At 39.5% G+C, this 25807-nt stretch overlaps 2 protein-coding genes across 4 annotated transcripts in view; one reads left to right on the top strand and one right to left on the bottom strand.

The window, feature by feature from the left end:
• Positions 1–1764, bottom strand: part of cep170aa (centrosomal protein 170Aa) — a 33633-nt gene extending 31869 nt beyond the window's left edge. Inside the window, 1 exon segment of the mRNA XM_057341789.1 lies at positions 1565–1764. The gene's annotated coding sequence lies outside the window, so the exon portion shown is untranslated.
• A 310-nt stretch (positions 1765–2074) lies between these two features.
• sdccag8 (SHH signaling and ciliogenesis regulator sdccag8) overlaps positions 2075–25807 on the top strand; it is a 38517-nt gene continuing 14784 nt past the window's right edge. Inside the window, exons 1-15 of one of the 3 annotated variants that reach the window (XM_057342460.1) lie at positions 2075–2263; positions 2491–2621; positions 2763–2851; positions 3131–3247; positions 3535–3660; positions 3930–4019; positions 4127–4191; positions 4476–4667; positions 6953–7091; positions 7221–7373; positions 7916–8050; positions 9192–9308; positions 9709–9851; positions 23823–23950; positions 25354–25462. In XM_057342460.1, coding sequence (XP_057198443.1) covers positions 2522–2621; positions 2763–2851; positions 3131–3247; positions 3535–3660; positions 3930–4019; positions 4127–4191; positions 4476–4667; positions 6953–7091; positions 7221–7373; positions 7916–8050; positions 9192–9308; positions 9709–9851; positions 23823–23950; positions 25354–25462 — 1703 coding nt within the window. In that variant the 5' untranslated portion in view covers positions 2075–2263; positions 2491–2521. Of the gene's footprint in view, positions 2264–2486; positions 2622–2762; positions 2852–3130; positions 3248–3534; positions 3661–3929; positions 4020–4126; positions 4192–4475; positions 4668–6952; positions 7092–7220; positions 7374–7915; positions 8051–9191; positions 9309–9708; positions 9852–11977; positions 21240–23822; positions 23951–25353; positions 25463–25807 lie in introns of those variants that run through there. The other 2 variants (XM_057342458.1, XM_057342461.1) reach the window with 2 other exon arrangements.

Raw genomic sequence — 25807 nt, 5'->3', positions numbered from 1 at the left:
AACCCACTGGATTGGTCAGTCAACATGATCTAACTGAGGAAGTGATGCTGTGTTAATAATTCATGATTTGTGGCAGTGTTTAAATTTGATAGACACAGTTTAGGGTAGAGAAATATGTTTTGATCAGAATCTAGGCTAGAGGATAAATATAGAAAAAGGATTAAAAACAAATACTTTTTTGAGCAATGAAAGCTAAGCATGGCATGAACTAACAACAACAACATTACAGCATTTTCTTCATCTTAGAACATGTTAATTCAACATTTACTAATACATATTTAAATCAAAAGTGACATTAGCTAATGCACAATGAACATCTGTTTTATCTACACTTAAATACTGAAGGAAAAAATACAGATTGGTGCAATAAAAAAATACACTGGACTAGAGGAAATATGAAAAGCAACGCAGTTACACCCAAAAATGACGCCGATTGGGTAAAAGTGAACACACCCTGTCTCTATTTTCACTTATTTTCATACTATTTTGATTGTCCCAGTTTAAAAGAAGTCTCTTTTTAAATGTGTCACCTCAGTTAGAAGTTACACTTTATAATGAACAAGGTTGACAAAACCAGGTTGACAAATTCAATGTTTTGCGCACAAAGCAAAGTACACTGAAAGAAAATATTTCTCATGCAAGGAACTTTATCCTTGCAGATAGAGGAGGAGACTGCAAAGACAACAGCTATTCATGCTATCCCGCTCTTCTCTTCAGTGTTGTTCACATGACCGCAGAATATGCTCACATTGTGGCCGACTCAACGTAAGATGCACAAAAACGTTGTCTACGTAAGCAAATTTTACAGCACCTACTGTATACTGCTTATAGTTTAGTTCTCGATTGCGTTCATAAGATAAGTCTAGATGGGTAAGAAAAAAATATGACATGCCTCTTTGTTTAACTACGTGCATTTGCAATTCCCGGCGTTTTTAAGCGAAAGTGAATCTGTACGAACCCTATCCCATTTAGGACAGCTCCCTGTCAAGACGACTGGCCATTTTGGTATTATTTCTCCTCTAAACTAGATATAGCAAACACTTAATAACACAGTAATATGTAACATTTTAAAATGTGAAAATATGTTAATATTGCTTTTTCTACTGTAGGCCACATGTAGCAGAACAAAATGAGAGCCTTTGTCAAAACAAAGGATTGTGTCGCTTTCTCTTTAGTGTGCGTGTCTCGGTACCGGATAAAAGCCTCCACATCTCGAACATATGCGAATATCGCAACATCGTTCGTTACGATATTTATACAAAACTAGATCAATGTGTTTTTGCTGGTGTATGCCGCTATTGATACGGGATGAGACAGCTGGCTAGCTGTGTCCACTGTCCTGATGTAACGTTACATTAGGATATCCTGACCACACGATTTCTCCGGCATTACCAAATCACTGGGGAAAACGTTAATGCTATAACGTTAAACTAAATCTATGTAGGAGAGATCTGATAACGATTAGATGTTTAACAGCCATGAATGAATAAGATCGTATTATTAAAAATGTCCGAATGTTATATGCGCTAAATATAATGATGCATCTATCAGCATGCTCACCTACCCTTGCTCTTCTTTTCTTTTCGCTGTCAATTTGATTCCGATCTTCAACACAGCAGCTATAAACAGTTCTCGTAGCTGAACCCTGTGTGTGCCCCTACGTCTCCTATTTGTCTCAGTTGCTCAGCAGCAATAACGTTATTCCTAACAAATAGCGGCGACATACGGCAGCCTGGAATCAGGCAGTAGGAGGACAGCGTTTGCAGTTCCAACCACTCGCTTCCAACACAGTCCGGTGGGCGTGTCCAATGATACAATGACTGACTCTCAACATAGCAACCTATAACATATGTTATGAATTATTTACTTTATTTATTTGTATAAAATTATTTTATTTGTAAATAATTGATTAAAAATAATAAGCCATTTCACGCACTAAAGGTTCACTACATCATTGTGGACAACGCAAACACTCGTCTTGTAGTTTTTTACACCGCACTGACAGAGTTCGTGTAACGATTTTGTTACAGTTAAAAACTACAAATCCCAACGTACTTAGTGTGGTTTACGGAAGTGCGCGTCTGGCGTCTGCCATGCAACCGTTGACGTCTCCTCGGTTCTCTTTCGTTGATGGGATTTTATAACATTTACCCTGAGAATTTGTGCGAAATATTAGTTTTTTTGCATGTTCAAGCAATAATGAAACAGTTTTCGGATTCTGACGAGGAGGAAGAATTAGGGGCATTACAGAAGACACTGAGAGGTGATGTTACGATACATTTCAACTGAATCACTATTCAACAGATGATATTGCAAATCAGTCCAAACATTGTTGTTTACAGGGGGTTGTTTTTGTAAACACATGCAACAATATAATATTTGTCTAACACAGACAACCACCACCAAATGACTACATATTTGATGCATAGTTTACATTGTCTTATTCATAATGAAATCAATCTATTCGTCTGTATTAAATGATCAAGAAAGAGCAAACCGCAGTATCCAGCATCTCTCCAGCATGTTGGCAGGCCACAGCTCCGACTCCACAGAGTCTACAGAAGTAAAGCACCCGGAAATGCTACAAAACCCCTGTCTGCCAGTTCAGCAGAGTGAAGCAGGTCAGGGTCATATTATAAATATTACTTATTTTGACAAATTAACACTACATGAACAAGTAACTGAATTTGCATATTTTTATCTTGATCTTCTTAATGGTTGGAGGTAAAAAGCCATTGGTTTATTGTTTTATCTTATTTCAGTTAATCAGCTGCGTTCCTTGCTTCACAAGCAGTCCAAAGAAGCAAATGTTCATGCACCTTCTCCTTCCAAGAGGAAGTTGGTGGCAAAGGTATCCTGAGAGCTGTTTATCGCAGATACACATACACAACATCAAATCATTACAACTGAAGAGTGTAGATGTATATTGACTTTTATGTTTAGCAATGGTAGCATCCTGCATTACATATATTCGTTTATTGAAAAATATTTTTAATAATTATAATGTTTAATAAGAGTCATAAGCTTATTAGTGTTGTTGCTTTGATTTATTTTTTGCACGTTAATAATTATAACATTCCCGTGTGCTTAAACATCTAATATATGAGCTCAATTTAACCGTGTTGTCTAGCAAAGAGTCACAGATGAGACCAGTAACAGTCTGCCTGCTGTTCATGACCTGGTTCCCATCATCCACAATCAGTCTGAGTACATTCAGCACCTGGAGGCTGATGTCAAGTTCTGTAAGGTCAGTCTTCCTCATTAACAAAAGGTCACTTTATCATCATTATCAGTGAATTCACTAAAGGATTATCTCATTTACTTGTCCACATCCCGGATGTTTATTACTATCAGCCCAATTTCTGTGTCAATAGTGACATCAAAATAGCTTAAATAATGACTGTTGTCTAACAAGTTTTTAAAACTACCCCATTGTTCAGTTAAGTGCAAAGTCCTGTCCCAAACTCTCTCCATATACCAAGGGTAGTGCTACCCTTGTAATTGTTTGTATTGATTGTTGTTTCCCATCTCAAGGAGGAACTTCTTGGAATGAAACGGAGAGTTAGAGTTGTGGTTGTGGAGAATGAGAAGCTGCATGAGGAACTCAAAGCAAAGATGGTGGAAGACACACTCAAAGAATATACACTAGTTGACAGCACGGTATCTACAGCATCTTGTGGCATTTTGTTATGCAGCTGATTAGAAATTTGCAAATATGCAATAGGGATACGTCTATGAAAAATCATCAGTAAATAGCTTTATTATATTTTGAGTGATTACAGTCAGTTTGGACACAAATTTTATATTACACAAGTCTGTGTAATAATTGTATAACAGTGACTTAAATGATACTGTACACAGATATTTCTGACTCATACGTGACAGCGTTGTTACTCTACCTCTGTTTTTTCATTTCCATTTATGTTCAGTTAAATGTTGAGCATACACCAGAAAAGACTCTAAACCCAAGACTCAGTTCTGTTCATCAGGCTGAGGACCAGAAGTGGAGAAAAGAAATGGTATGTTTGACTGTGGCAGTAATTCTTGTAGCTAAATAACGTGACATAAATGAGTGAACTAAAAATTATGATTTCTGTCTCTTTTGTCTTCTTTCGGAATGTCTAAGGAGCAGCTCAAGTGTCTTTATCAAGCACAAACTGATACTCTGGAAGCTCAGGTGGTCTCTCTGAAGTAAGTGGGGTTTGAGTGTGAAACATGTTCCTCTCCCTCAAATGACAAAAAATACGCTCTTAGCATAAGAGAATGTACGATTGAATTGAATCATGCATTTCACACAGAAGCATTGGTGGAAAGAACCAAGTTATTGTAAGGCATGTAGTGTATTAGTATGCATTCTTCATACTTCAAGATGAAGAACTATCAATGCCTATGATGCAGTCTACTAATTTGAATAATTTCTTAGAAAAATATGCACACTGTAACAATCTGCTTTCTAACTGCTTGTGTGTGTGTAGGAAAGACTTGGCATGTGTTCAGAAGGAGTATGAGGAAACAAAAGAACGACTGAGGCACAAAGAAGTGATGGCTGCAGCGGCGGTCAGCGGTCAGAGTGTGGGTGGGCTGTGTCGAAAGTGTGCCCAGCATGAAGCGGTCCTGGCTGAGACACACTCTAATGTCCATGTTAAGACCATTGAAAGGCTCACTAAGTAAGCGTGTGTTTGTATTGTGTTTACTGTATGATCTAGAAAATATGTTCATTTACATTCACTTCAAATAGAATGGATACATAGGATATAGGATAAAAAATATAATTATAAATAATTTGTCTCTTTTGATATTTCTGTGTAAATTGTATATAATCAATAATAAAAATAACAAATTCATTATTTTTTTACGGATTTTTTCAGGGCTGTACATTTACTTTTTTTGTACATAGCACCGGTGCTACAGAGCAGAGGTTTAAAGTCTTGTAGCACAGGCCAAACTTTTATGCAAGTATGCGTTTGTTAACATCTTTAAAAACATTTTAAACATTAAGTATCAGGATTTAAAATGCACAAAATAGCATATCAATGTGCAGTACGGTTTTTCTTAATATTTACTTAATATGGTACACTATACCTGCAGTAAATGTGCAATATATATGTGCAATAATATACTTGTGTGCAATAATAACTGTTACTTATCCCATTTCAAATGAAAACTTGTGTACATATTGTAAATTCTATAGTATACTAAAGAGTTTACTACAGTTTATAAATTTACTACAAGTTAGTTATTTTATCATCTGGTTCAAATTAAGTTGACTTTTATTTTGGAGGGTCATCGCGAAGACGCTTGAGCTTCCGTGTGTTCGACAGTATCTTCACTCAAACAGTGAAATGCTCGTAAAATAAACTTAGAACAACTCTGGATGAAATTTAAGTGTGTTTATGTCCTCGTATAGTAAGATACAGACAAACCCATGACTGTCACTGTTGTAACATGTTAAAAGTGTGCAAATCATTCACTCGTTGACACGCAGAACAAGCCGGGGAGATATTTAAATAGTAGAATTCTGCTTTCGTGCTTCCTTCCATGTTTTCCCACATCGCGCAGGTCATAGGGCTCTAGTACAATAGACTCGATGCAGCCAGAAAACAAATAAAAACTAAAATAAATAGTGGTGCACCATTACACTGCAAAAAATTACTTTCTTTCTCAGTCTTTTTTTCTTGTTTTCCAGTAAAAATGTCTAAAAATTCTTGAATCAGGATGCATTTTCTTGATGAGCAAACTGACCTAAGAAAATAAGTCTTGTTTTTAGTCAAACAAATATGAAATTTCAGTGAATTTGTGCTTAAAACAAGCAAAAAAAATCTGCCAATGGGGTAAGAAAAATAATCTTGAATTGAGTGACTAAGAAAAAGGTAAACCTTAATTCAAGATTATTTTTCTTACCCCGTGGCAGAATTCACAGAAATTTCATATTTTTTTTACTGGAAAACAAGAAAAAAAGTCTATTTAAGAAAGTCCTTTTTTGCAGTGTAGTTAACCTCATACACGTCCAAGCACAATGACAAACGCACTTCACACAAGCAAGCGGCTCTGTCTAATGCACCTGGCAAACTTTTATCCGCATGCTACACTATTACATTTATTCATAGACCGATTTTTTCGTAGCATGTGTGACATATATGCACTGTACAGCCCTGCATGTATAATGTAAAAAAAACTAATTTTACGGGATTTTCCTGATATACAAATTACAGAAAAATACTGCAAATTTAGAAGAAAAGCAGGAGAAACATGTAATTTTAGAACTGTTATTTTTACAGTATATTTCTGACGCCCCAGCTCACTGGAAAATTGTAGTTTTTTACTGTATTTTTTCACAGTCTACTTTTGAAATCAAAAAACGTCAAATGAAATTGCAAATTCACAAGAAAAACGGGGGGGGGTTAATTTAACTGGGAAAACTGTTATTTTATGGAATATTTCTGCCGTCCCACACTGTAAAATAAATTCTGGCAGCTGGGGCACCAGAAATAGACCGTAAAATATTTTTTTCCTGTAAAATTATTGTTCCGTTTTTCTGAATAAACTGTAACCAAAAATCCTTTAAAAAAATGTTTTTCCGGCAGCTGGGGTGCCAGAAATAAACCATAAGATAACAGTAAAATTGTAAATCCTGTAAAATTGCATGTTTTCCCGTTTTTCTTTTTCTGTAATTTTACTTTTTTTGACCGTATTTAAAAAATACATGAAAAAAACAGTAAAATTGACTGATTTACTTTCCTCCTTGAAGCCAAATTGGGTTAATTAACATAAGAACCTTTCACTTTCTAAATTGATCTGTGTGTTAATAGTCAATTATTTTTCCTTACAGCAAGGTTGAAGGAGTCTTGACATTGATGTTCTTAAAGCGAATCGCTGTCGTCTTGATTATGTGTCAGATCAATGCTTGTAACCTCATGAGACTGTTGTGTGTATGTGTGTTTGTCCTTGTTAGAGAGCGGGATGAGCTTATGACCGTCTTGTGCTCTTTGAGGGCGAGTCAGACTGACGCGCAGCAGAGAGAGTGGGCAGCATATCAGCAGGTCAAACAGGCAGTTGAGATGGCAGAAGAGGCAAACCTGGAAAAGACAAGAGTGTGTGCCAACCAAACCCCTGATTAGAAAATGGACTTTCCTTTTTTGCATGCTTGTAAATTCTTTGGTGTTCTGTGTAGAACAAGTCTCATTGATCTTAACCTCCGGGTTGTTCTTGTGCACCTGCAGGCACTGGTGCAGTGTGATCACTTCCACAGCGAGCTGACGCGGCAGAGAGAGAGGCTGGAGAGAGAGCTGGCATGTGAACAGGAGAAAATCTCCCAGGCCAAGGAAGCGGCACGTGCAGAAAGCAGGAAGGAGAAAGAAGAGCTTGTCAAGACTGTTAGTTCCCTTACCATAACTAAAATAAGAAATATTTGATTAATTCACAGTTTATATACATATTATATTGTATTTATTTGACATATATCAATTTATGACTGTCTTTGCTTTGAAGAATTGGATGGTTTGTCATAGTCGAGGCCAGTGTAGGCTTTTGCTGCCCTCTACTGTCATTTTAATGATGGTACAGTTGTAATTTTACCAGACGAATGAAGATTCAGCTTTAGCATCTGTGACTAGTGCAGCAACTTGCTTCCCAAAAATATTTTTCAATGCACATTTTATCTGTTAAATATAATCAGTATCCTGAAAGACATGAGAAGTTTTAAAGTGTACTTATTATTTTTATAGTAGTCATTATTCATGCATATTATGACCTCATAATATTTGAAACATTTTGCCTCTTTAAAAATAAAAAAGGCAAAAAGTAATTCAAAATGGTGGAAAATATACTTTGACCAGTTTTAGGACTTAAGATATACATTTTCAGTTATGCATTCATAATAATTTGAACCAGAAATCCATCTGTCCACCACTGTAAGGTAACCAGTCTGTCTCAGAGAGTGGCTGAAGTGGAGGGTCTGCTGGAGAGGGGAAAGCGAGACAGGAACTCACTCAACGCCCAGCTGGAGGAAGCTTATAAGAAGCTCACTGCACAGGAAACAGACAGCAGCACGGTACAGGCTATTAGAAAACCAGCATCACTTTACAGTAGTCAAACAATGACTAGATTAAGACCAGAAAACCTGAAATCTATTATTAGAGGCAGTTAAAGAACCTAAAAGTGATAGTTCACCCAAAAATGAAAATTCTGTCATCATTTATTCACCCTCTTGTCATTTCAAACCTTTATGCCAGATTTTTTTGGGGTGATCTATCCCTTTAATTGTGTTCTCTGAGATTAGTGTACTGTTCATTTGGATAAAAATGTCTCCTGATAAATTACAAAATCATTCTTTTTTAACATTAATTTATATAATAAAGTCTTGTGTTTTTTATTTATTTATAACTTTTATTTATATATAACTTTTTTGAAAATTATAAAGAGAAAATCAGCAGAATATGCAAATACAGAATAGAAAGACTGCAATATATTTCTGCAACAGAACTCTTCACTTAGATTCAGCTGCTTGCTGAATCTGTTTTTCATTATCAGTATGAATTGTTTTTTGTCTAAAAATAAACCATTATGTGAATGTTTTTGGACAATAGTAATGATAATGCTTAATGAAATTTAGTATAAGTTAAAAGCAACACATTTGGTGTCATTGTTTGGTAAACACTGGGTGGTTTCCCATACAGGACTTAAGCATCTTCAATGTTAGAAGTGTCCAGTGTTGGGTGTAACTAGTTACTAAGTAATAATATACTATATTATTATACTATAGAATATGTAATTAGTATCTAGTAATTAATTACTTTTTCAGAGTTACTTACCCAACAGTGGAAGTGTCTTGATCTAAAATAATTTGCATTGACATATCTTAAAATATATCAGTGCGATTGTTTTGTCTTAAGATGCACACAGTAATATTTTTTCTTGAAGTATTTTTTTTTAAATCCCTGTTCGGGAAAGCGCACCATTGAGTTGGTTCAGTTATCTTTGTAAAACGAATTTGTGTCCACTAGATGGCAGAAGAACTTTATATTTATCCTTGTTGATGGAAATGTGGGAATGGCAGCTCTAGTATATGTTTCAGGAGATGAAAGAAAAGATGCAGCATATGTCACTTAAATGAGTTAGTACTGGATGTGTATATTTACTTTTTTCTCATGAACAGTAAACACTGCATTACGCTCCATGTGTGCCTTTGTCAGGTGTGTGCAGAGCTGCGGTTTCTCTTGAGTCAAGCCCAGCTGAAGAAAGGGGAGGCGGAGAGAGAGGTCAGGGACATCAGCTCCAAACTGAGCCGCCAACTCGAACTGGCTGAGCAGGTAAGAGGACACAAAATAGCATGTGCAAACAATGCACAAACAAATGAGTGTCATCGCGCTACGTCGTTACAACATACCAAACAAAGTGCATACCAAACCTTTTTATTTTTGCAATTACTTGATCAACTTTTCACAAGCAAGAATGCAACCAATTATAAGAAATGAGAAATCTGCCATTTAATTATCATAATGGATCAACCACCAATCTAAATTGTGTTTGTTATTTATGACTTAATTTTTGTCAAGAAATGTTCTTGCAAATTAAATTATGCTGTTTGGTTCATGTGTGAAAAATGTAAAAGTGTAAGTATTCAGTTGTATGTTATATAATAAGCAATTCTTTTCATGCATATATATATATATTAACATGCTCACTCTTTCTCTCCTCACATGGGTTCAGGAAGTACAGAAGCTGGGTGTGGAGCTGAACGGTTGCCGGCAGCGTTTGGAGGAGGCCCAGAAGGCAGAGGGCCGAGCTCGGGCGGAGGCAGCCGGCCTGGCCGAGGGGCTAAGCCACGCCCAGCGCCAACTGCACCTCACCAGGTAACCCCCTTAATCCTATTACATGCCACAACACTGCGCCCGTCCGCTGGCCCCAATGCAGTGCCAGCTCGCCGGCAGGAGGGCACACGCACTTTATTAAATCGCCACCAGCCACCGGCTGCCACCGCCACAGTCCACCACGCACCAGAAAAACAGGGCCGGAGAGAGGGGACGCACACCGTCTCTCTCAATAACATCACTCAGTTTAGTGGGCTGGGGTGGCGATGGTAAAGTTCAATTATGTCACTTTAATGTTTGCATCATGCGAGACATTTTGTCTTTGTTAGTAATCTGAGTCATATTATTTGCCCAAATCAATACAGAGCATGTTGTGCATATACAGTGTCTCATGCATTTATACATTTTCCACATATGTGTCTGTTTCACTCTTATTCACATTCATGATAATAAGTTGCAGTTTAACATAAATATATTTTGGTTGTTAAATTAAATTCACACCATTTAATTAAATCAAAGGCATGTTTGGAGCTATCGCCACATTTTTATTTTATCCAGAAGAGGTTTTTACAGTTTGCAAAGATGGCGTTATGGAAGGTGTTTGTTTCTGGTGTTGTCGGATGAATCAATGCCTCCTTTTGTGCTGTGTGCTTATTTTAATGTGATAAAGATTCAGAATTTGAACTCACGAACACTGTGTGTGTCTTGAAAAAATCTTTGCAAACTGTCAAGAAAATCAGTCCAGAATAGGTGAGAAGATGAAAACGTCCTCACAATTGTTTATCAGAATAAACAGTGTAACATTTGTTCAACTAATCCGGGTTTAATAGAAAGCAAACACAGATTATAGCTCCAGATTATGACGCATAGATGAGATGCAACACCTCCCACCCTTTTTATAGTACGTAATAAAGAAAGTTTTTGGAACAGTGAAAGACATTACAGTGTCATTGGGTGCCATTTAACAGCATACTGTACAATTCATTACTATAGATTAGTGTTACTGCCAGCAAAACCCAAAGGGAACTTTATGTATCGTAAAGTCTAGCATTGCTTATTGCTAAAACACATATTTGGACACTTGTAATTGCATTACTTACTAAATATATAATGAAATAATAGAGTTCTGATGATCTGCTTTTTATTATCCAGTTGTCTCGATGTCATTTTTAGTGGATGTATGACATCACATTTTCACAGGTGTCCTACCCTGAAAGTATGTCCAAAAACACTTGTCTTCATTTTGAATAGTATTTTTTTAGTATCAAGAGCCAACTTTATTTTCATTTAGCTTAGGAAGTGTGCACCTTTAAAAATATGTGCACTTGATTTGATATTTCTTTATCTAATGCCATGACAATCTTGTTTTAGGTAACTCGGAAAATGTCCAAATATGTTTTGGGCGACTGTTTCAATAACTTTATATTGTCATTAATCTTTTGAAGCCTGACATTATTGTATGAGAAATCGGTAGGTCTTTAAAGATCGCGTATCACAGACAGTTTCTGCCAATCTCATATTAATCTTGAGTGCCTATACAGTAGTATTGCATACGTCATATCTTGGAAGAGTATTTAGTTAATTCTGGATCCCTGACGACACAGGGATCCAGAATTATAAAAAATGTCCGAAACAAGTTTGAGAACTGGGGGAGTGCATCAAGTACAGAAATACTACGTCATACGTCCAACTCGTTTTTTAACAAGTTGACCATGTTAAGCATGAGAAGCCAGCACGTTTAACAGTGTAAAGAAGTCAGAATGCATGATATAGCATGATACACGATCTTTAAGTCTTTGTTCTTTATGTTAAAAAATGGCTCTCTGTTAGGATTCGATGCACAGTCACCTGTTTTACCATCATCTAAACAATGCTTTTTAAGCATGTATATGAACTATATAGTGTTTCTATAGCTATAGAGTGTTTTGCTCGCACATACTGATAAATGTATACCTCAAATGTACTATAAATTGCTTTAGAGAAATGCAACTGGCAAATGCATAAATGTAAATGTACTCCTGACCTCATACGTTTTAATCTAGGACTTTCTAAAATCACTCTGTGATTTATCACAGGATTGATCAGGGGGTCTTGGTTTCAGGTTTCTGACATTGCCATGCCTACATTTAGAGAATCTCTATTTCCATGTCTCTGTGGATGTGTTTTAGCCCAGCGGTAAGCGTAGGCAGCGCTGAAGCCTCTGTGTATTGGCAATGGGGTCTCTGTTCCTCTGGAGGAACTGCGGATCTTCCAGCATCTGCCACAGAGCTGCACAGCTGCAGAGGAGGGACGGCATCTGTTCACAGGGGAGTTCGGTACTTAAGCATTAAGACTCGGTCATGTATTGTTTATAAATTACCATAAAGATGCGTGCTGTTCCAGAGATATTAGTGAATAATTTGACTCGTTTGTTTACATTTGGAAAAGTACCACTGTATGAAAATCATCCAGATGGTTTTTATGGAGTATAGATTATTTGCACCAGTGGGTCTATTGTTAGTTCATTACACCTCATCAGATTTGAATTGCTGTGTACATTTAGTATGATGTAGGCAATAGGCATGGCATTAGTTCAGTCAAGGGGCTTGGGTTACTAATCACTGTGTGTGCTTAGGTCAGTAGTGTGATAACCATTCGAGGTGTTCATTTGCAAAAACAGATGACTCAAAAAACACAGTTAACCAACACAAATACATAATAACACAATAAAAAACATGTTTTTTTTTAAATAAAAAAAACAAGTTCTGTTTTTGGTAATAAACTCTTGTGTCGAGGTTCTCTGGATCTGTTGATTTATTAGCATGCAGAAGACCATATTTGTAAAATATATTCAAAGTTTAGTATTTGTTATTGTCTTATTACTTTTCACATGATAGATACACCACTTGGGGATTAGCAAAAGCGCATAAAAAACTAAATATTGTACATAAGATTGTATTTCTAAGCACCTGGCAAATGTATTATTTGCTATTTTGAAAAGATTTTTCATTTCAGAAACTCAAACATCCATTTGGTTATGACCTTGTTGAATCTTGGAGATGAAATGTTTTCTTTGTCAGATTTAAAGCAGATGAATGTTGATTTGCTTCTTCTAACTTTTATGTGTGATGCATGTCTACTTACTTCACTGCAAAAAATGAATTTATTGCTTAGCATTTTTGTCTTGCTATTCAGTACAAATGGCTAAATATGATTAAATTAAGATATATTTACTTGACGAGCAAAATTACATAACATATTAAGTTAAAGAAAATGGAGTGAATTTTTGCTCGTTTTAAGCATAAACATCCGTCAAGAAAAATATTTAATTAAGTTGAAACTTGAATTAAAATATATTTTCTTACCCTGTTGGCTTGTTTAAGCACAAGTCAGATAACAGGACTAAACATAATTTTGCTTCTCAACTAAGTGTATCTTGATTGAACAGTTTTAAGACATTTGTACAAGGAAAAAAATATTTTTATATTTTCAATGTTCTTATGATGTCAAACCTCATCCCTTAAGCCATAAGACATTAGAACATTAGAAAAGAAGTTTCAAAATTCCCTTTTCAAAGGCGTGCAATCTATATTTCATTTCTGTGTTCGGGGCATTAATGAAACTAAAAGGATTTTGCAGCGATTAAATGAGGCTGAATTAGCATTAGAGGGCTCCGATAGGATGCTGCCCTTTAAACACTCTCTGCTTCCTCTAGATGAGGCAACAAAATGGCCTGCTGAAGATCAGAGTGGTTAAGCTGCTGACAGGTCTTGCATTTGGCAGCAGATATTCTTTTAGCCACTGTATGCATGGTGTGGACATGCAGTGCCAGGGCAGCTTCTTTGGGCCAGAGGTAGTGCACAGATGCAGCAGACATCTGTGCATTCTTTCTCCCTCCCTCAGAGCTAATGTTTCACTTTCCCATCTCTCTGGAGTCTTTTTTCTCTCTTACTCCACCTTTACGCACCCATAAACGCACGCATACTGCGATTGAGAGTGGACCCTTTCTGTGTCACTTCCAGGGGAAGTGGTCTGTGGGTGGCCGTGCAGCCGGGTCCTCTAAAGCCAGACTTTGATTTTCTTTTTCCTCCCGTCTGCATCTCACAGCTTGGATGATCACAGCTTCCATCAAATGGATAGGCAAATCAGTTGCCATCTAATTTTTTCTTTATTCTGCTTATTCTATCTCTCCCTCTCTCTGTCATTCTGTCTCTCTCTTTTTGTGGGCCCTCTCTCTGGCCCCCGTGCACATGCTGGGGAGGGCCGGCGGCTCCAGTATTGGATCATCAGCCAGCTGTGCGCTGGGCAGCAGAGGATCTATCGTAATCCTGCCGCTCTGTTCTCTGCCTTCTGACGGCTTTGAGCCCAGGCTTTATGTGGTTTGTTTGTTTGCTTTTGTACGCTCGTGCCTTTTTGTCATCCCTCCCCCCCTTTCCTTCGTTTGCACCCACCCTCCCACCTCTCCCAACATTCGGCAGACCCCATAGGGTCTGAAAATGAAGAGAGAGAGAATTGTGCAAGGATGAAAAAAAGTTGCGTCGTTTCGCCCGTGTCAGTTTACCAGCCGCGACAGATTTTCCCCTTTGCCTTTCCGCGGTTGCTGGGAGTTCACTGTGGTTTGGATTGGGACACAGGGGCTCACTTTGTTCCAGATTCCCTCTCTCTCTTTCAACAACATGAAATTTAGCATTTACCATTTTAATGAATGCTCAAGCAAACGCACGCGCTGGCAGCGGGGCCCGAGGTTTTGATCCAACAAGAAACGTGTCGCAGTTTGTAAAAGAGAACCTTCAGGCATAAGTGCTGTTCTGAAACTAGGAAATATTCACAACTGCTCTGTTGAGAGCTTAACAGAGAACCTGGCCTTCTGTGCTCAGTAAAGCCTCAAAGCTTCATCCTCCGTATTGGGTACTGATGGGCTAACCAGCACGGAAAGATTTATAAGAAAAAAGCCTGCTTGAAGTTTGGGGATATTAACTGATCAGCCTTGTCTTTATCTGGATTATTTTGTTTGTGAAGTGGAATTATTTGAGCAAAAGTTTGATTTTCTCAGCCTCATAATGCTGAAAGGCTTGATGGCGCTTGTTTGTCCACATCATATTGACGCTTCATTGTGAGCTGTGAGAAATTGTGGCTTATATTGTCATCTGGCCTGTGGCTCAAGAATCCAGTATGAATTTGTTAAACATGTTAGAGCAGATGAAGACTGGACATGTCCACTAGTGTGAATGATCTTGTAGATTCTTGTCTTCATGCACAACACCAAATGTTGGGTTTTTTTCAACTCAGCGTTGGGTCAAACCCAGTCACTTGGTTCAAAATTGTTCTATTTGACCCAACAATGGGTTAAAACAACCCAGCATAGGATAATTTAAAACCCAACGATTGGGTTTGTCCCTTTTTGACCCAACACTGGGTTGTAAATATAAAAGCATATATTACTTGCCCGACACACGCAGAGGCCCAACAAACATTGTAAATCTTACTCTTTCAATTAGTTGTTTGGTTGTGTCATTGATTTGTCCTCTCCGAGTTTGCGTACAAGAAGTCTGAGAATTGTCAGACCAACTGCAGTGTTGGCATTAAAAAAGTTGTTCATCCCACCCCAGAATTCCATTAAACTTTGCACGCCTCTCTGCTTTCCCTCAGCCGTGCGTGAGTGCATAGAGGATGACAATCCCCTGAAAGGTGGAGAATCGGAAAATGAATAAAAGAGCGAGCAGATGCAGCCCCACGCCAGAGGGAGGCTGCCGCGGTGAGCAAAGTCTGCCACGCCACCAAACTGCTGCAAACCAAGTCGGCGGGAAGCGCGTGTACCATCCGACAGCAAATAAAGGAGCGTAGCCCGCGCCCCTTGTCAGAAGTGCTAGCAAACGAAACGAGGGCTGCCGCCAGCCTCGAGGAGCCGTGTTAGCGCTTTGGGGTGAGTGCGAGTGCGGGCACTGGTAGGTAGCAGGGCGCCGCGCACGGTGCTGGGCGGCAGCCATCTTGTTGGGGGAGCAGATGGCGATGGGGCATGGAGGGGAGGGGCTGCTTAGCAGAACTAATCAGACAGTAACGGATGGGGCAGCTGGGACCGCTGCCGGCCAGGCGGGAGAGTGCCGGCGAGCCGCCCAGTGAGTGTCATGATGTTGACAGCGGTGTGCCCGTTGGCCTGGGTTGAGACCTTGCCACGTCTTCACGCCTCGCCGGCAGGGCTGCTGGCCTCCGACTCCTCTTCCACTTCACATGGTAAAGGGCAAGACGAAAGGTTTTTGTCTTCTGTAATTCTCACCGTCTTGGTGGAGACTTAGTTGACCTTGGTGACACAGAATAGCGATGTCATGTTACATGCTTAAACGGTCAACGAGAAGTTGTTGCAAATAAAAATAAAGTTATACTTATATGTATATGTTCTGGGTATACTTATCATAAGTTTTCATAAGTGGATGTGTTCTGGTTGTTGTTCTAGACCTCATTGCACTTTGTATTTTCACATCTTTTGAAGGTCCTTGCAATAGCATAACTTGCCTCACTTAGCTTTTTAATGTAACATCTTTAAAAACTCTCAGAAATTGAGTTTCTTGTGTTTTAACCAACCATTCTGTTAAAATAAAATACTATGTTTTTACTATGTAACAGTTATTGAATGTTTAACGTAAATGTGTTTGTGTAATGTTTGCATTGATTAGCCGTGGTCCCTCCCTCCCTCATCCATGCATTATGTTCCTCCACTGGCCTATAAGACCAGATGCAGTGCCAGAGGCTACGCCCCTCAACCAAACAAGCCCTCAACTCATTGCCAGCAATTTGCTCTATTATTTAACAGTGTAACCAAGTTCAAGGCAGTTACGTATGTGTCATTCATTTACAGGCCCCTATTAGGACAATGGAGAGTACACGAGAGAGCACACACACACTTGAATATGGCCTCTATAACTAGCAGTGTTTGCCAACTAAATGCGTGTGTTTGCTGCATTTTGTAATATGTCCAAAGCTTACAAACACTTTGCTTTAAAGATGATGACTGACAGTTTAAATGATCATAATAAACAGATAAATGAACTGTTGGGTGAATTAATGTTTCACTGGATGTCAGTAAGCAGTCATGGCCTATTGATTGAAAATATAAATTTCATGCATGGATTACAGAATTTCATAGTCTGTAATATTTACTGTAACGTTACCCGGTCTATTACTTTATGTCCTTTCCAGTATACAATTGTTGACCTACTTCATTTCTAATAGTCTAAATCCTATGTTGTGATTTGGCATTATGCATTATTTTTCAATAACATATTTGTAAAATCATACCAAAGTTAATTGAACCTGACCAAATTTATAAGAATTTACACTGTAATGCATTGCATCGTTTAGTAACAAATCTTAAACTCCTATAGTTATAGATGTCTGAGTCCATCAATTTTAAAAACAAAGATATTGTTTTAAATGTTAAACTTCAAGCTCCCAGCCCTATTAAAAGTGTAAGTCATTGGATCTTGAAGAGAATTTCTCCAGTGCCGTGGCCCAGCTCTGTGTCAGGCATGATGGTACAGGACAGAATGTTGCCGGTCCCCAGGCAAAGTGGGAGCAAATCTGTCGGGTGCAACTGTTCTCACTTGGGCCAACTCTGCCCAGAGAAAGTGCCCTACTTACTGTTCCTGGAAGCTGGGTTGTTCTCCTCCTCTTTCTTCTTTTCAATGCCTCTTTGTGATACTTTTTTCTTGGTCAATTTCAATAATAGACTTCAGGTTCCATATTAGCAATAGTTGGGACAAGAGCACTGATAGCTGATTAATGGTACCCAAATGTGTCCACATGTTTCTGGAAGTGTATTTTAGTGTGCTCTACAAGTAGTAGTCAAGGTGGAACTTGTACCACTCCAGTGTGTACATTTTTGTATGTGTTCCTTTTTATATACCCACTTGTTAGATCCAAATTCATTATTAGTATGTTTAAATGGGTGGATATTTGAAGAGCATTTTTAAGACTAGTAACCAAAAATTAAAACTCCTTCATTTTTTAAAATGTTACTATTAACTGTCAAAATAAACTTATAGTAGCTGCCTTTGGTTTTCTTTTTTATAGTGGTGAAAGTGGGTTTCTTAGCCTTTAAAAAAATATTCTTTGCCAACACAGAGGTTACGGAAACACTTTTGCAGAAACTGATAAAACGAATGTTTAGCCAGTGAGAACCAGTACTCGAAAAAGGTATAGTATCTGAAAACTCATGCCATCCCCTTAAGATTGCGTGTCCACAGCACAGGTATAACCATGAGATTTATATGACAAGATATATTTGTGACCTAGACCACAAAACCAGTCATCATTTTTTTAAATTGAGATTTATTTGAATAAATAAGCTTTCCATTGATGTTTAGTTTGTTAGGATAGGACAATATTAGTCTGAGATACAACTATTTGAAAATATGGAATCTGAAGGTGCAAAATCCAAATATTGAGAGATATTTGAATCATATTGAGAATCGGAGACCGTTGCTAAGAAGAAACAGGTTTGTTTTAACGCTCTCTATTGGTTTAATGCTGTAATGACATTGTGGAAAGTATATGAACCCGAAATCAGAAATTCTAACCTTAACATAGATACCAGACTTGAGTGGGTAATTCTCAAAGAGTGGGCAGCAGTGTGTGATGTTTGCAGGCATGTGTCCGGCCATTTTTGTTAGCAATTTTGCTGCATCCACTCACAAAAACAAACTTCTGATGTACAGTATTTACGGTAGGAAATTTACAAAATATCTTCATGGAACATGATCTTTACTTAATATCCTAATGATTTTTGTCATAAAAGAAAAATGGATAATTTTGACCCATACAACAGTGTATTGTTGGCAATTGCCACAAGTATACCGTGCTACTTACGACTTGTTTTGTGGACCAGGGTCACATTTAAGTGGTGCAGATTGTACATCCTAATATTTATATTCACAAAACATTCTCAAACATACTGTATCAAAAAATCCCATGTCCTCATGTAGGACAGCTATCTCTTTCCATCTTTTTTCCTCTGGCCTCTCTCTCCTCATCTCCTCCAGTCTCCAGATGGCATAAGGAGTCCATCACAAAGCGGGCGTTCTCGCACAAAAACCTGTCACGAAACGGGAGCGGAAGAGTTGGGCACAACCCTAAGACCCGCCAGCCCTACACCCCGTTGGGTTAAAAGCGCTGTTTGTTATGCTCCTCAATGGCCATGCGCTTTTTGTGGTGGGTTTGGAATCCGAGCAGGGCACGTCGGGCTTTTGGAGAGCGCATTTGGTGTGTGATGGAGGGATGATGAAGGCAGCGCTGTTTAGTTGGGCCTGCCGTGTGAGGTGACGTGGGCGGGGGGTCTGGCACAAGCCCCTCCAGGTCAGCCTGAGCTGTGGCAGTGCGTCATGCGCCCAGAGCGCGAGCCTCGGCAGCTCCGTCACAGGCTGTTGCACCCTGGGATAGTGCTCTGTCTATGTCATTCTCTCACTCACTTCATTTCATGTTTGTGCTTTTGTTTGTGTCCAGTTTTTCGTCTTTGAAAAGCAGAATGCACATAGCAGAAAGGTTTGATTGAGTTTATACTATGATGAATTAGAGGGAAAGTTCATCAAAAAAATGTTTTTCATCCTTATGTCGTTCCGAAGCTTTTTGACTTTTCTTTTGTAGAACAGCGGAAAAGTTTCTTTTTGGAATATCCAACATTCAAAAAATGAAGTGTAAGTGTACAGAGTAGTATTTTATAATGCAATACTTATTAATTGAAAAATAAGTTAAAAAGGTCTCCAGCAAAGACAGTAAAGTCATGCAGACTTGGAGTCACATAAGGTCGAGGAAATGATGACAGGTTTTTCATTTTTGGGTGAACCGTTCCTTTAATTGCTGCTTTTCACAAAATCTGCAAAGCGTTACATTAACACTCGCAAACGAAGTATTTCACTGTATTTCGGTTATCATGAGAAAACTCTTATTATAAGCACACATCTGAAGTCTGCAATTTCTTGACCCAGTCAGACTACGTGGGTATGCATTCGGCATATGTGAACACATCTCGGCTTCCTCTGCGCGCGTTTCGAAACCACAACAGAGTCTCTAAGGATACATAAGAAAAAAATGATTATCGTGATTAGTTGGTCTGTTGATAGGGGTTTCTTTTAGAAAGGGAGGGAGTTGTTTGTAAATTGGTGGCGTCTGCAATTCGTTTTGCCTCTGACCTTGAGGGGGTTTTGCGCTTCTTGAAGAAGAAAGCAGAAGCTGGCGGTAAACAAAGTTCACTTCTGACAGATGGATTGAATGACAGAGAGGTTGCGAGTGCCAGAATAGCCCTGGCATCGGAGGAAATGTTCAATGCAGTCCAACAGGAGAGGAGGTGTGAACAGGTGCGGGGCTGCTGAAGGAAAGGGGACCAGATGGAGGGAGCCAGAGCCAGTTTAGTTAAAGGAAAAAGGGTGGGAGGGAGCAGTGAGGGGGGTATAAACGGAGGGTGTGCGGGGGGGTACGGGGCGAGCGAAGTGGCTGACAGGCACGGTAATAGATGCTGTTTGGATGTAGAGGAAATATAGGGTGCGTAAGTGCGGTGGACGCGAGTCGAGGCGGCTCTGGTTGGGCTCTGCTCCTGGAGGGATGGGGCGAGCATGTGCGTGTCAATGAGAAACAGGAAGTAGCAGTGAGATTGACACTGACCAAGTGAAGCTGAATGAGCGCCACGAAACATCTGAGGTTTGGTGTGAGCGCGAGCGTGTTTTTCTACTTCTTGTTTTAGCATGTTGGCCAAGTTTTCCTCCAATATTTTCAATATAGTAAATGTTAGGTTCTTGTATTTTTTTACTTGAAATAAGTATTGGTGCATTCACTGCATTACCTCACAATCAGCTCTTAGACCTTTGAACTGAATTACAATTTTTTCTACTTACTAAAAGCGTACGAGACATCGTAGCTTCCCACATGTCATGGTATGAGAAAACCAATCTTAGAACTAAAGTACGCCATATTAACGCCCTCCATCTAATTCCCTTCTCTCCCTCCGCGCAACCTGTACTTCTACTTGCGAAACTTTCCCTCGCACATATATTAACATACAAATGATGGCAAGTGTCCTTGTGTACTGTTGAGCGCTCACGAAGCCAAACGGCTGACTCCAATTTGCGCACATTTTAGGAACGGTAGCATTTGGTCATTTTTGGCGTGGGATCACGGAGCACCGCAGGGTGCTGCAAACTCTGCGCTCGAACGGTCTGTGGTAGTCCAAATCAAATGGGCAACAGCTTGAATAGTACCCACTTAGGCAGCCCTCGGCCCTTGCGCTCCACCAGCACCCAGCCACGGAAACCGCTTTCCGCGGCTCGACGCTACTCCCTACCAGGCAGGCTGACCGACCCGGCTATGGCTCCTGACCGGAGGACATTAGGCTGCGCTCACATCATTACCAGCAGTGAGCAAACACACCCTGACCTGGCATTGTTAGAGTGGACGGAGAGGGTTCGAGGTGAGTCAGAGCTGCGTAATCTGGGTTTATAAGTGTTCATGAAAACGCTCAAAATGGATGAAGAAGAACGAAATAACAATAAAATGTAATGGCTAACATGTGAAGGCCATGAAATATCGAATTTCCTCTGACCTCACCCAAAATGTTAACCAGAATTGTTTTACTTGTAGATTAAAAATGCTATCGTGAAATTCCATTATGGCTCAAATGCTTTAATGTAAACTGAGCAGCACTGTTGTTATTTCAACTTAAAGTTCCAGTGTATGAAATTTAGCGGCATCTAGCGGTGAGGTTGCGAATTGCACTTCGAAGACACAGAACTAACATGTCGTCTCATTTTCGCTTCTTTGCTTAAGGAGATAACGTATTTACGAAACGCGCTCAGTTTGTCCTTTTAGGGCTACTGTAGACACAACATGGCGAATTCCATGCAAGAGGACCGGCGGTGTATGTAGATAGAAATAGCTCATTCTAAGGTATTAAAAACACAACGCTTCATTATGTAAGGTCTTTATACACCTCTGAACACATAGTTACTTTATAGTGCATTTCTGTCAATACATCCTCCAAAAAATTACACACTTTAGGCATTGATTAAATACATTTAACTTAGAATCAGTCTATACATTCAACAAATATTATGTTAGCGACATGAATGCATAAAAATACCACCAATTCATCGAATATAACACCACCTCCACTCCTCAGCGACTCACATACTTCTTCAACAAATATCCTTTGCTTTTAAACGCACAAAGTTTCCTTCCTGTCGGTGTCCACAGTATCTCACTCGAAGGCCTCTCGCTCAGCCAACTTTTTCCCTAAAGTGCTCTCCGTAACTTTCTGGCGGTCTATCTCATGCTAATTGGTCGACAAACACCCGACCCCCCCTCCACTCCATCCACACCCCCGCACCCCAGCAAGTGGCTGGGCCCCCTGGAAAGCCACAGTAACAAATGGCTGGCTGTGAGGCCTTTGTGAGCCCCTGCTGAGCGCTGGTGTGGATGGTGTTTTAGGCCGCTGTTCAAGCACAGCGGGGGCTGCGCGCTCTCCCCCCGCTCACTCTCGCGCGCGCAGCTCTCGCAGGCGGAGCGCCTTCACACTCCAGACGACAGCAGGCCTGCAGAGACGGTCACTTCTCCAGCTACATTCCAAACCCAGTGTGCGAGAAAAGTTTTCAGGCTTCACTGTTAATTAACACACTTTGACTTGAGTTTTGTGGGTGTTTTTTTCCTTTTCTTTTGGCTCGCATTATGTGGTGGCTTTTGTAGCGTAAACTAGTTTCGTTGTTTATGATGTCGTTCGACCAGTCCGTCGTGTTGGAATTGATTTGTGTCGTTCATTTCGCTTTTGTTTCCACCTTTGAGGTGCTTTAGCACAGAGCTGCTTTGTTTGAACTTCTCAATGTCAAATATTTCATCTCAGGATCCACTGTGTAGTCTGTCCCATGTTTTTGTCCCTCTGAGAGTCAACAAATCTGTTAGAATAACTGTAAAGCGTTTCGATGTTACGGAAGCGGTTTAGAGCACAAATAAAGGAGGGGACAATAAATAAACTAAATCTAGCATGAAGTGTGTATATGATAGAGTGAAGAGGTGGGATAAAGTCACACGGTCTATATGTATATTCAAAAGTATTTTGTTGTGGTCTTGGATGCTGATCGGTCAGATACTGTACACCTGTTTTCATAGGTAGTGTAGCTGAATCCCAACCATGCTCTAAAAGTATATACTTTTATGTGTTTTGTTAAGGGAAAGTATATATTTTTAGTGCATAACAAAATAGTATGAACATACTGGGGCACATGAACGCTTAGTGAACGAAAGTGACTGTTGTTTCCTAGACGACGCTGTGATTGTTAACAGTTATGCATTAAAACACGTCTCGCATTTAAAATTTGATATTTTTTATTCCACCTATTTTTCAGTGGAATACTCTAGTAATAATAATATTTTACTCTAGAATAGGGATGTAACAATTCAACGTGAGCCGGTTGAGTTGAATGAATTATAATATGGGATGATTCAAGCCAGTTGAATGTTAAATGAATCGCAATACCCGTTTTGATCAGCAGGGGCTGCTGTGTTTGGGGCTGCAAACTTGGTAAACGTGGGTATGCTGATATTTCTTAAATGTAAAACAATCCAAGAAAAGCACAGACAAAGTCTCGTTTGTATTAGAGAGACTAGTATTATGCATTTTTATTTCAATTTGGAATTTGTTTTAAAGTTGCAGTTTAGTTTTGTTATTTGACATAAAAAGACTTTTTTATTTTACAAAGAAATGTGCAGCATTTGAGAAATACTAAAAAGGCAGTTGTTCATTTTTTTATTTGTCGTGAAACGCCTCGCATCGTGAGCTGAGTGAATCATTACTACTCGAATAGTAAGCATTTTATTAATGCCATTACGCATTGATTCACTGTAAAAAATGCCCGTAAAGAAATGCTAATATTGCGGCAGCTGGGTCGCCAGATAAAACGTAAAATCGAATTTTTTGAAAAGTAAAATGACATGTTTTGCATCCAATCTGGACGTGTGTCTCCATCTCTCTGTTTTTTCTCTCGCTCTCTCACTCCGCAGGCAAGAGAAGGAGGCGGCAGTGCGCTGCTGTGGCGAGGACATGGCCGCTCTGACCTTCCAGGCACAGCGGCGCGAACGGGAGCTGACACAGAAGCTCCAGCAAATGGAAGCGCAGCACGAGAGGAGTGGTGGGTGTTCGCCGGCTCGTCGCCCCTTGCCAGAACAACCGCCTCACCCGTGAGCTCCGGTCGTGAGCCACGCTGTGCGGGACGGCATCAGGAACACCTGTAACCTTTGGCTGGCCGAAGGGAGCAGATGCTCGGCACTCCGGCGCTACGTATTAGTTAGCGTTTAAAAATGGGAGGGAGGCGGGCAAGCGCTGCCCACTGTCTGCTGATTTCAGAGTGCTGCTCTCACATCTGTTGCACCATCTGGATGGGCGAGTTTAGTTTATTTACCTGTGTTTCCAGAAACTTGAGGCATGCTGATTGCCAGAACAAAGCGCAGAGAAAACAAAGGGCTTCATTTTGGCGCGGCTGCACGGCACACATGTTGTCTAAAGAGAAATGGCATCAGAAGCTCAGCGTGAAACTCTCTGGGCTTATGGAATTAGTCCTTTAATACCACACACCACTTTCCTCTCTTAGCATATAATGGTCACTGTCAATAGCTAATTATTTTTCCTGCCTCCACATCTCTGTTTAACTCTAAACGGATTGGTTTTAGTCGTTTAATAGACAGAAATGCCTGGAGAGTACTTTTTAAACACGGTCCAGTTTGTTTTTTTATCCTGGTTGTGTGTTCTGTTTCTCTGCGGCCTGCACATGCCCAGATTGTTTCAAAGTTGAATTCTGTTTGTTAACTTTTTAACAGCTTCTTTAACATTTTGAACTTGATGAAAGCTAAACTGAATGAATAATAGCCTTGCTTTTAATTGGTTCCCTTTCGCCCCATCCCTCTTTCTCTTATATTCTCTTATATCTTTTGTTATGAATATTGAATGCATATAGAATATTTACAGTAATTAAGAATTACATGTATCTTTATTTCCGATATTATGCAACAGTTCATTAAAGTCCTCTAAACTGATAGGACGAGTTTTGATCCAAAAGTGATGATATTTAGTATAACAGCACTGGGATGTAATCGTGTGGGATGCAAGACAACCATTCATATTTCCACATTTAAATATGAGTCCTGTAGGATTATCTCATTTATTACTGTGTATTATACAAAACATATTTTAGACCAGTGGTTCTCAAACTTTTTTGTTGTAAGGCCCCCTTTGTTTAGGGTGCATCGCTTTGTGGCCCCCCAAATAAAGACTTAAAATCTTAAACTTGGAATTTTAATTAAACCAAAAACATATTCAGTTATACAATGCTGGAACATCAATTCTTTTGGTTGGTGAGCTTATTTTTCTGATGTTTGATTCTATAAAATGTATGATAAAATTCTATATTTCATAAAATGCCACTAATCTGATCCCCGCCCCCCGGATTCATCTTGCCCCCCCAGTTTGAGAACCTCTGTTTTAGATCGTATCTGTGTCATTGCTGTGTTCATGAGTTGATGCTTTATCTGTGCACAGCCAGAGAAACCGATGATCTGCTCAGTGCTCAAAACAACCTGATCGGGAAACTAAAGGAGGAATGTCACATACTCGGGGAGAAGCTGGAGGAACTGATCCAGGACAGCAGGCATGTAGCACTTTTCCTCCTTTCAGATCTTCTATACCTCACAGATATAGCTACGCATGGCCAGTAAGTTCCAGGATAGATGTGGAACGTCACATGACTAAACCCGGAAAAAAGGTCTTGCTGCATCCGCTTGTCAGAGAAAGTGTTAGCAAGAGATATCAGTACATTTTTGAGGTAACCAGCTAACCCCATTTTTACAACTACCAACCTTTTGTGTGAAAACCAACCTCATTTTGGCCCAAAATCAGACAGTTCGGTGGGTCACTTTGAGTTTGGGTCACATATACAGTACCAGCCCTCTGTTTACCTCAGCGAAAGTGGTCCATGTTATCCACAGCCATGGAA

This window comes from Triplophysa rosa, linkage group LG9 (assembly GCF_024868665.1).
Source record: "Triplophysa rosa linkage group LG9, Trosa_1v2, whole genome shotgun sequence".
Lineage (NCBI taxonomy): Eukaryota > Metazoa > Chordata > Actinopteri > Cypriniformes > Nemacheilidae > Triplophysa > Triplophysa rosa.
Note: the sequence above shows the minus strand (reverse complement) of the source record. Positions and strands in the feature narration are given on the sequence as shown.